This window comes from Anabrus simplex, chromosome 9, assembly GCF_040414725.1.
Source record: "Anabrus simplex isolate iqAnaSimp1 chromosome 9, ASM4041472v1, whole genome shotgun sequence".
In the NCBI taxonomy this organism is placed as follows: Eukaryota; Metazoa; Arthropoda; class Insecta; order Orthoptera; family Tettigoniidae; genus Anabrus; species Anabrus simplex.
Window position 1 is genome coordinate 852,999 of NC_090273.1, and position 12,583 is coordinate 865,581.

Below are 12,583 nucleotides of genomic sequence, written 5' to 3' on the forward strand. Positions count from 1 at the left end.
TATTTTGCCCATCTTGAATTATTTTAGCTGCTTCATTGGAAGGAGGTTTTACTCCTTTCCTATTCTTTCCCGTTGTGGAAGTGGTTGCAATTTTTCTTTGCACTTTGTTCTTTTTGTTCATTGCGATTTATCTTTTGTTGGAGATATTACGCTTTGAAGTTGTATTACAGGCATGTACCACAAACTTCGATTAGGCTGTAGCTGCTTCCTCTTCTCCATAATTGGTATAATTTGACACAGAATTAAACAAAATGCATATAGCCTATATATATTTTATTAACAAACTGATCGGAGAATAGAAACACATTTTACACATAAATGGAAATTCAAAGAATACCGCGCCATCTCTCCTGGAAATGTAGCGCGCCATCTCTCCTGACATTTGGGGAGAGATGGAGCAGGAACTGCGTTGGTCCAACATGGCGTATATCACACCAGCATAGTCGCTGACTATCCTAGTCACCCGCCTGTGGCAATGAAATGTTAATTTAGCTTGAACAACCCAGTCACTGGGCTTTTATATCATGCCATAGCAAAACTTTGAAGGTAGAGAAGACGTACTTAACAGAAATATCCAGGTTTTCAGGCAAAATCACTTGCACTATGTGACATCCAATAGATAGCTTTTGTTCTCACGTACACACGAGAAGCAGTGGTCGAGCGATCTAGCAGGCGATTGCCGCACTGGCCTGCCCTGCGTCATCTCTCCCGGAATCGCTATACATAATTTTCCCAAGTATTAATTCGGCTGACATCTAACACGTGGTCAGATATTCAGTTCAATCGTCTTACTTTCAAGTGATAATTTACAAACATTTGCGATTCAGCAAGGTGTTTGAATCAAAATTTGAGTGTCAATTTCATTAACATTTGATCCCACTTGCAATGAATGAACGCAATATTTAAAGGTCAATGTTAATTTATTTAACAGTGCTGCAAATGAGTTGAATGCCATAGTGTGCGCGTCACGCCTCACCTCTCAATATTATCGTGCAAGATCGAACCCCGCAACGTGTGCACCTAGAAAGTCGAGAACTCCCAGATCCTCTAGAACGTCGAGGACTTCACATCCAGGACAGGCGTAGTTTCTGTCCAGACCGTGCCCAGTAACCATCCCGGAGTCGGAGATTCCAGCCTGCTACAATGCTTCAACTCAACTTGTATGAAAGGTGATATGAATTTGTTTCCAATGAACATTAAAACCAAATTTTCAAAGAAATCTAAGTTCAATGAACTAATATCCCTCTCTGTACCAACTCCAAAGTTTACGTGCCACACCCTTAGAAATATTCCATGATCTTCTAGCTAGTGTCAGAGGCCCCAAAGACAGACATTTTTTTCCCTGGTACAATATATTGAATATGATTTTTCATGATATAAATGTTTTTTATTTATTTTAGTAGATAGCCATTGAAAGCTACAAAATGTGAAATTATCTTATTCTGCGTATGTTTAAACAAGTAAATAATCGTGAACATCAGAGATGAATGAAAATTTCCACGAATCATTCTTAGGTGACTTCAAAAATTTATTTTCATATTATTGTGAGATTTCAAAACATTCAGACTATGTTAATAGAGTTATTTATTTTTCTCAACATTATGAATTCTTGATTTTTTTAAATATGCCTTAATAAGAAAACTAGGATGTATGAGAAGTAGTTGAAGTTAGGTCAAGATGATTTTCATTTAACTAATTCAAATCCATATAGACTTGATTGGAGACTAATTAAGTTTTGATTAAGAAATCAAGACCTTGGAAGAGCTGATGATACATTATTTTTATTTATTGAAGGAATAAAAATGAGCAAAAGCAAGAGAATGAATTCAAACAGAGACTGACAAAGAAATATTATTGTAAATAATAAAAAATATTTTAAGATGTGATTTAACTTAACCATCATATTCTTTATTATTTGCATAAATAATCGTAAAATTGTTAATCCATTATTATTATTTTCATAGATTATAATATTATTATGAGATGATCTCATGGTAGATAGTAAGTTATTGAATCTGCGATCAATGTTTAAGCTTGAAGGTCCATAAAACTTATATATCGCAAATGAAAGAAGGAAAAAGGATTATTCAGTCTAAGCTACATTTAAAAATAATTTTTCTTTGGTTTAACTTCAACTTTAGCTGCGGATTTTCTTGAACGTCATGAATTACGGACTTGAAGGAAACATGGGAGTTAAATGGAAGAAAGAGAGGAGGCATAACGACCACAAAGACTTCATTAGCAACAAACAACACATTCATACTCTCGTGTACTCCTCAGTCCTGTTCCAGAAATAATATATTTGGCTACCATATTGTTGGCAAGTCTGTACTTCATAATGTACATAGCTGTACTATCATCATCATGATGCCCAAATCAAACATCTTAAAATGTGTCTGAATGAATTCCAGGGATTTTGTTAGTCCTGCCTATGTGTTTTTTTTTTTAAATGCAATTTGTTCAAGGCATCGACCTAGAAAGCTCTTTTGCCCCTACTTGCACCATATGTTAGGAACCTGCGTGTATTTGGAAATTGCGGAAGTGTAAAGTGTTGAATGCGAGGAAACGAACATTAAGGATGACAAAAATACGCAGTCCCCAGGCCAGGGATATTAATCATTTACAATTAAAAACCCCTGACCCAGTCGGGAATCGAACCCGGGGCCGCTGGGTGACAGACGGACGCGTTGTCCCCTACACCGCGGGGCCGGACTGCCTATGTTGGTAGTGGAGGTGAGATTTAACAGCCTGTGCACAACAGAACTAGTCTATTTTAATAAGAGACAATTCATCTTGTCTTCAGGACAGCTTGACACAAGAGAAAAGCACAAGTAGAGAGAAGCTTGATGAAGTAGAAGCATAAAATATTCTAGGACACCTTTACAAAAAAGAAATCAATTACTACCTGGAGTCTTCATATGGACGGGCGGAAGGCGGAAGTCGCTACCCTCCAGGCTGAGGGAGCGCTGGCGTTCCAGCGTCGAAGGCAGATCGCTAATACGTAGCGACATCTGGCGTTTAAACGGAGACGCCTGGTTGAGCTGCTGAAACCCACGGAATGACCCCTGTCGCTGCAGCATGGATGCGGTCGCATGAGGGCGCTCTATGGCGTACGGATTGACCACAGATTTCACCGGAGGAGGTTCTGCAATGTAACCAGTTCCAGCTGCTGAGTAGAGAAAAACAGAAGGATAGCAATAGATATTTGTATGCTTAAAGTAAATACAATATTTTAATATTCCACCTTCTCAATACTAAAAAATCATTTGATGTTTTACAAAAACATTACAATGATATTAATAGGTACTAGTTTCGGTCCACTGTGGACCATCATCAGCCTAGCCAAATTTAAACAGTAAAAGACATAGTGATAAAATAAAGTAAAATAATGTGGAGAAATGAGAGAGGATCTAGAAGGATGGGATGGTGATGGAATGACAGACAAAAGTGAAAAACCTTATATGCGAATTATGATAAAAGTAACAGAAGTGTTCACATTGACAAGTAAAATCTTTGTGAAGTCACGTAAAAAATCTCTTGATGAGATAGTCTTTGGTTGACAGTTACGCCTGTGTTGCACAATTAAAATATATAACTAAGTATATGCTTCTAGAAAGTTCTAGATGGGAGTTCCACTTTAGCGTAGAGGGAAGAGTTGTCCAATGAGACCAGCATAAGTTTAAAAGTTGACAAAGTTGGACATATTCTGCGGTGGAATGAAAGCTTGCTGTGTTAAACAGAAGTAGTCTCAGTTCAATCGGAACCCCAATGAACCTGGGGAAAGAAGTTAGTATTAACGCGAGTAATCAAATTGAGAATGAGTGAGGCACCGGAAAATATAAACGATGACTCACCTTGCGCTGTGTGGAACAAACTTGTTGTATTGAATGCAACTTACGGAGTGAGCGTAGCGCGGAGTAGATCAGCGGGAGAGGGCGTAGGTGAAAACGGAGGGGAGGAATGACGTAAGTGGTGGAAGGTGGGAGGGGTGGGAAAGGTTCAATGTGGGGTGGATGGGAGAGGAAGTGATGGTGTTTGTATTGGCGGGGGACCCTTTATTGACTTAAAGAGTTTTGAACGATCGATTTGTTTAGTTTATAGAGCTTTCAAAATCCTCCTTTCAGAGAGTAACTTAAAAAAGGAACTCAATTTTATAAAAAGATCTGGCCTCAATTAATGGATATAAAGTAAATATAGTCAATCGGATCATCAATAAAGTAAAACAAAAGTTAGTAACTAATCTTACTCCCGAAAAAACTCAGTAGTCCAAATTCGCAACATTTACATTCACCAATCCAGCCATTTTTCAAATAACTAATCCTATCAAAAAACGAGATGTGAATGTAGCATTCAAAACACAAAATACAAACAGAAACATTTTTTTCAACCACAATAGTATAAATTCCAAAAATAACCCTTATCTAAGTTCTGGCATCTATAGATTAACATGTGTAGAATGTAAATGTTCATATGTTGGCCAAACTGGCCGTAACTTCCTCACAAGATACTTAGAACACGTTAATGCTACAAAGCACAACAAACATTCTGCGATGAGTGCTCACATGAGAGAGTCAGGCCACCAATTTACAACCATAGAGAAAGACCTAAAAATTATAAAGAAGATAGAAAAAGGTAAACTAATGACAGAATTAGAAAATATTTATATCCACTTAGACCAGTATTTCAATAAAGAAAAAAATTCAAATGACGAAATTGAAATAAGAAATCCGTTACACGAACAATTGGGAACATGCATCATTTTCAAAAATAATTTTTTTGAAAAGTACACCAATGAAATAGTACGTAAACGTATTACATTGTGGTAAGTAACCTTGTTTTCTACCATTAAAAATATATTTAATAGTGCCTTTCCGCAAGGCGAGTGAAACGGCCTCTGACGTAAGCGGCACGCTGTTACGTCACGATCCAGTACCGCATGGAGCTCTACCAGGCGTTGTGCATCAGCCGTTGCTAAAAGCCGATTGTTTGTTATTCATGATCGCGAATAACTTCGAAATGACAGAGGAAAGGTTCAAAACAGCACAGTCAGACAATCTACCATGTGTAGATGTCATCATTGTTGAAAAATGCGACTTTTGTGGCCGCAGAAATTCGCGGATAACAAGCAAGTTTGTAAGTGGCGTCTTTTATATATGTGCAATGTACTGTAACCCATAGTATTAGGATAACAACGAACCTGGATAGATATCACATCACTTTCAACATTTCCTTCTAGACTGATTCCCCTATTAAAGAATAACATTACATTTTCGGGCTTTCAGCACTAGTAAAGTAAGAAATCGGATTTCAGCACTAACATAAACATATAGGTAGCATTATAGTACTAGTCCGCTTCTGTGGTGTAGTGCTTAATGTGTGCCGCTCCCGGAGGCCCGGTTTCGATTCCCGGCTCTGCCATGAAAGTTGAAAACAAATAGTACGCGGGCTGGAACGGGGTCTACTCAGCCTCGGGAGGTCAACTGAGTAGAAGTGGTTTTTCGTATTATCCTACTTCTCCTCCAGGCACCTAAGGCCACGGCCGTTTCCTTCCCTCTTCCTTGTCTATACCTTCCGAGCCTCAGATCCTCCAACAAGGCCCCTGTTGAGCATAACAGGTGAGGCCGCCTGGGCGAGGTAATGGCCCTCATTACCAGTTTCATCACCATACTCAAAGTCTCACGTTCCAGGACACTGCCCTTGAAGTGGTAGAGGTGAAATCCCTCGCTGAGTTCGAGAGAAAACCAACCCTGAAGGATAAACTGATTAAGAAAGAAAGAAAGAAAGAAAGAAAGAAAGAAGGAAAGAAAGAAAGAAAGATGATAGTACTATAGGGCTATGATCTATCATTCCCAAAAATTATATATATTTATGGTTGGGACAACTGGCCTACCCACTTCCGGGGACCATGAAAGAGAATTAAATATCTTTGTGGAGGGAAAAAGTTAAACAAGATAAATATGACTTCATCTAGTTTTCACAAGTCGGGCTGAGTGGTTCAGATGGTTGAGGTGTTGGCCTTCTGACCCCAACTTGGCAGGTTCGATCCTGGTTCAGTCCGGTGGTAGTTGAAGGTGCTCAAATACGTCAGCCTCGTGTCGGTAGATTTACTGGCACGTAAAAGAACTCCTGCAGGACTAAATTCCTGCACATCGGCGTCTCCGAAAATCGTAGTAGTAGTTAGCGGGGCGTGAAGCCAATAACATTAATTACATTTGGCTTTTAACAAGCTGAGCATATCAGGCAAGAAAAGTGTCCTGGTGACATTTTAGTCGTTCAATACAGGAATATCTTTGGGTGCTGTGACTTTTTCTTTTTTTTTTTCTTTTTTGCCGTTTGCTTTACGTCACACCGTCACATATAGGTCTTATGGCGACGATGGGACAGGAAGGGCCTAGGAATGGGAACAAAGCGGTCATGGCCTTAGGTACAGCCTCAGCATTTGCCTGGTGTGAAAATGGGAAACCACGGAAAACCATTTTCAGGGCTGCCGGCAGTGGGGTTCAAAACCCACTATCTCCCGGATGCGAGCTCACAGCTGCGCGCTCCTAAACGCACGGCCAACTCGCGCGGTATTTTTACTCTTCGGTTTATTGACTTGGCTTGTATAACCTAAAACTTAGGCTAAGTTGGATAATATTTTAAACACCTACATCACTATTTTCACCTATGTGCAATTATGTTATTTATTTCATTAATATTATGATAATTATTATAATTGAGCATTGTTAACTTATAAGACCCCAACAGACAAGCATTGGTTTTGTGTACAGTTATACATTTGTTAAATTCACGTTGTTTCCTTTCATGATGTACACGCCTATTCTTTGTTACATTATAGAGTATTTAGATATAGCCTAAATTTCTCTAACAATTAAGCTCTTCAATAAAGACATACATAACTGTCGCATACCAAGATATACTGGTAGAATTAGAGCTGTCAAAATAGTTCATAACCCCTCTGATTTATTACCTTGACATGGATCACCCAAAACATAGGTTAGGTTTGGAGAATACTTTAATAATCAGCACTAATCAATGCACTGTTTATTACTTTCATATTCCAAGATGTAATTGAAGCATTTAAATAAAGCATCATACATTAAAATTTAAAGTTTTACCTCTAGAACAGCTGACATGGAAAAGTGATTGAAAATTCAAACAAATTCATCTTACGTTAAAATCTTCAAAAAAAAAAAACACTGTAGACTTTTCCGATATATCACCAGCATTTCTCCGGCTCGCCAAAATACATTTCTCCCTAGTTTTAGCGTCTCTGGAACATTTATAAACAATTTGTTTGGTATGGTATGCGATGTGCTATTGCACATCGGAACTCTACATCATTTATAAGTTTTCTGCCTCACTGTCTGCGCAGGATTCATTTTAAGTCTAAAATATACCACTCAGATTATTATCCAATGTATAGACCTCGAAATTAACCATACCAGACAATAACGTAAAGTAGAAATACGCAAAGTGTATCCTGCTTCTCACAGCACACTATGTGTTATTTCGTCTGCTAATTCAGTCAACCTGTACGATGACATCAGACCAATGAGATCGCGTACTTGCGTCACCTGACAGTTTCGTACATTGATTTAGAGTTTTATCATGTTTGGAGTTGTTATTTGTACGTTCTGATCACATTTTTGATTTCTGCATGAAAGTTTGAATCAGATTAGCATATTTTTAATTAAAACCCCTGATCATGCATGTTCCCTGTTAGCGAAACTATTAAAGACGCTTAATCTAGAAAAAAGTAATTTTGCCAAAGTTTTCATTCCCAAAACAGCTAATAATCATCCAACATTAAAGAACTCAACCCCTCCCTGTGCTCCTACTAGACATTCCCCTTCCAATACCACACTCACAAACATTTCTCCTCCTACCTCTACTCCCTCCCCTCAACCCCCAAAACCTCACTCTTACAACACAAGGAGTAGACACAGAACAGACAGTCACCACATAACCTCGGACAACACCAAACCGACAAACAGCAATTGGAGGGGTAAGTGACGTTTCTAGAAGCACACTCTTAACTAGCAACACAAATTCCAGTTACTTACAAGATTCCTTTTCTTGTTACAGACATTCAACAAGATAAACCAAGCAGCAGCTTTCAATACAAACGTTGATTTATGTCCCTTTCAATCATCCTTATCAAATCCATTAGTTCAACGAATGGCCATTGACATCTATAAGAACATATCTTTTCAACAGCATTCGCCGAGGTCATATGACAACAAGCATTTAAATTTCTTGAAGACCAACATTTATCCTGTTACAAGTTCAATCATCAAATTGACGATAATTTGAATCTTTATAGACTCTTATCCACAAGGGATAAATAACTTTTTTACCAGATCTCATTGCCAAGAAAATCCTCAAATTTAACTCCTAAGATTGATTTTCACGTCTCTCTAAGATTTTAGACATGATATATATATATTGTTATTTTATTTTATATTTTAGCACTCTCTCTTCCATAATTTTAATGTATCTTCCTATTAAGCATATGTAATTAAGCCATGTATACAAAGATTTTATATTTTATGATATTCTAATAGAATAAGTTTTAAGTTTGTCAAAAATGTTCTAATAGTTCTTAAGTCATTATTTAAGTAAATAACAATTATTCGAGATTCAGATTTGGCTGATGATGCTCTGTAAGGGAGCGAAACATGTCCCATATATAACTTTTTAACTAATGAAGTTATTTTAAATGTGACAACATTATAATGTATTGAACAGGTGGATTCATAACAAAACTTTATTATTGTATATCAACAGATTTCAATACGGATTAAAACATGAGATTAGTCACTTGCAATTTCTCAGTTGTTTCGTTAAGATTGTAGTTAGCATTAAAGTACTGATCCAAATGAATGTAAAAGTTCTCAATTATATTGAGTAGAGGTCCTTTCTTAACTATTTCAAGAATGTGCATGTCTATTTCGATATTCGTGAATTTGTTGTTATAGTCGACCATGTGTTGGCCAATAGCTGAGAATTTGTTATATCTGACTGCATTGAAATGTTTCAAATATCTAATGTTGAAGCTCCGGCCGGTTTGCTCCACATAAGAAGTATTAGAACATGTATTACATTTAATCCTGTAGACGCCTGATTTTGTGTACCTATTTATTTTATTGATATGTGATGTGTTATGTAAGATTTGTGTGTTGTTGTTGTTGGTTTTAAAGGCTATTTTCATACCTTTTTTCTTTAAAACATTGGTGATCTTGTGAATTCCATTGACGTAAGTGAAAGTGGAAAAACAGTCATGTTTAGGTGGGGTTTTTTTTAAGTGTGGTCTTGGGGCGAAATTTATGTTTGTTAATGATATTTTCTATGAAATGGCTATGGCCAATGAATCTGGCAATGTAGCGGATAGTATTCAATTCGGTATGAAGATCTTTTTTGTTCATGGGAACGTTGAATGCTCTATGTACAAGACTGTTATAGTTTGCTTTTTTCGTGGGGGAGGGGGTGAGCTGAATCTTGTTGGATTGTGACGGCCGATTGGGTGGGCTTTCTGTAGATCTTGTAGGTTAAAGTAGGTTAAAGATTCCTGTTGTCTAGTGATGGTAAGATCCAGAAAATTGATTTTTTGATCTACTTCCGACTCCAATGTGAATTTAATATGAGGATCGATGTTAAGTGTTTGAAGTGTGGTGTGAGCATCTTCCAAATTCTCGTTAATAACTACTAGGACATCGTCGACATACCTAGCCCAAAGGAGGATATTGTCGAATTTATTGTTGATTTTAGTATTCTCGAGAAAGTCCAAATAGATTTCTGTGAGAATGCCTGATGCAGGTGAACCCATTGCCAGACCTTTTTGTTGATAGATGGTACCATTAAACGTAAAAAAGTTGTTGTTTACGACTAATTTGAACAATGTAATGAAATCTTGAATTTCCAATTTACTCAAATGACTGTTTTTGTGTAAGTTACTTTTGATGATGGGAATTAATTTAGAAATTGGAATGCTTGGGTACATGTTTACGATATCAAAGGAGTGAAGTGAGTAGTGACGTTGCATGTTAAATTTATTTTGTCTATTAATTCAAAGGTATTTCTAACAGACTTATTGGATGAAAAACTAATTTTTGCTTAGAAACTTTTGAATAAATTGTGCAGTTTTATACAAAGGGCTCGGTCTAAAATTGATGATTGGACGAATGGGAGCACCTGCCTTATGAATTTTTGGAAGAGCTCTAGCCGTAGGAAGCCCAGGGTTCATACTTATAAGCTGGCTTTTTTCATGTTCAGTGAGTAGGAAGGAGGAGTTTTTTAAGGTTTGTTTAAGGAGTCTTTGGACTTTTTGTGTGGGGTCTCTTTTAATTATGGAAAAGGAACTATCTTTAAAGAAGTCTGATGTTTTACTGATATATTCATTCTTATCGATGATTACGGTCGTGTTGCCTTTATCGGCCTTGGTCACAATTAGGTCGTTGTCCTTAATTTTTTTTATTTAGGGTGTGCATTAGCTTCAAATCGGTTTGTACATTCCTATTATTACGGGAAAATTAGGTGAATTATTGCAAAAAAGGATGTTATTAAGTTTCTTTTTTATGTCATATCTTAATTCATCTTGTGTGTCTAAAGGCGTTTTAGAGATAGCTAATTCCGATTGTTAACATTGTAATAATTGAATTGGTTGTGTTCAAATCGGGCCAGTTATGTTTGGGTCCCTTGGCTAAAATTCCTTCATTTGGATTTAGGGGAGTATTGGATAAGTTGATTACTGGTGGATGAAAATGGTTACGATCGTCTGCTGGTCTACTATTGCATCTAATTTGATAATCTTGCGATTTGGATCTCTTTAATTTCTCCAATTTATTATCCAAAGTATGTTGTTTCCTGGTTAAGTCTATAAATAATTTATCTTCAACTGATTGGAAGAAGATTGTCCAATGCGCTTTAGATAACAATTTTGTTGCCGCAAGGTGAGACTCTTATAGTTTGAGATTAAGGAATGATTTTTTCCTATACAGAAACTTGATTTCATCTTTCAACCCAATTTTATTAGTCTTAGTTTGAGTTTTGGCAGTTTGTGACGTGATACGATGTTTCTTTTTGTTGTGTCTTAAGAAATTTGGCGTTAAACTGAATACACTGTTTGAGGAAATTATGTCTTTGCATAATTTGGCTATTTTCAACTTAATGCCTAGATATTGAAAGGCTTTGTGTTTAGCTTGGTTAGAGTCATCATTCAAAGTAATAAACTTCATTGTTAGGTTCCATATTGAGTTAAGACTATGCTTAACCTTCAAGCGGGCGCGTGGGCGGCAATTTTGCCGCCTTTGGAGAAAAACACGAGTTTGTGCCCTTCATGGACAACTAGCCAGGCGGGACCGCCGGCTATTCTTTAATTACTCATCTTGACGCGAGACAGCGCTTTCGTACTTTTTCCAGTCGGCGCCAATCTGCCACTGTTCAGATGCTAAGTGCTGCGTGCCATTGTCGTTCGAGTCAGACGGCCAGTCTGCCGCCACGCGCCCGATTGTTTTCGTGTTCTCTCGTACCCGAACGAAACATGTAAGTAAATATATTTCGCTCGTGTGTGCGTGCGTGTGTGTGTGTGTGTGTGTGAAAGAGAGAGGGAACGTTTTCTCTTGTGCATAAATGTTCAAACATATTTATATTTTGAAGTTTCCTTAGTTTTCTGTGCGATTCCCTCCTTTCTCCTATTGTTTTTCTTCAATAATATGGACTAATTATGTCTTATTACGCGTTTCAGGGCACGATACAATGATCCTGATTCTATTCTCCAAATTCTTGATGAATTGGAAGAAGAAGAAGCGAATGAAGGAGAAGATGTTTGGGACGATCCTAATGATATTGACTTTGAACCCGAAGTTATCGAAACGGACGTTCACAGCAGTGACTCTGAAGTTGAGATGGACAAGGCTGATGATGTAAGCGATGACAACCGTGATGACAGCACCCTACGTTTCTTCATTGGAGAGATGGTGACACATTATGGGCAAATAATCCCATGGGAAGGAGTACAAAAACAAAGGCGAAGAACTTGATAAAAACTTCTCCTGGTCCTAAAGGACAAGCTCGCCAGTGTAAAACTGAACTAGAATGCTTTCTCACCATAATAAATTCAAACATGGTTGATGAAATTGTTAGACACACAAATACGTTTATTGACAGGGTAAAAGTGCAACATCCAGAAGGTCGAGAAAGAGATTTTAGAGAAACAACAAGATCGGAAATTTTAGTTCTTTTTGGTGCCTTGTTCTTGATAGCTGTGAAAAGAGCAAACCGCACAAACTTATCGGAATTGTTTACTACCAACGGAACCGGAATGATAATACTGCGGGCTAACTTCAGTGAACGCCGCTTTCGATTCCTGTTGAGAAGTCTTCGATTTGATGACGTGAATACTAGGAATGAACGTACGGAAAATGACAAACTGGCCGCTATTCGGGAATTTCTCAATCACTTCGTTGCAAACTGTCAAAGTGCCTATTGTCTTGGCGAGTTTGTAACTATAGATGAAATGTTAGTTGCATTTCGTGGCCGCTGTAGTTTTATACAGTATATGGCCAAAAAGCCCGCCAAATAT

General features: G+C 37.5%; 1 protein-coding gene across 6 annotated transcripts in view; it reads right to left on the reverse strand.

Moving 5' to 3' along the window:
- Nucleotides 1-12,583, reverse strand: part of numb (NUMB endocytic adaptor protein) — a 572,878-nt gene that overhangs the window by 75,276 nt on the left and 485,019 nt on the right. For 5 of the 6 annotated variants that reach the window (XM_068229273.1, XM_068229274.1, XM_068229271.1 and 2 more), the window contains one exon: nt 2,906-3,169. In XM_068229273.1, coding sequence (XP_068085374.1) covers nt 2,906-3,169 — 264 coding nt within the window. The remainder of the gene's footprint in view (nt 1-2,905; nt 3,170-12,583) is intronic. The other variant, XM_068229272.1, reaches the window with a different exon arrangement.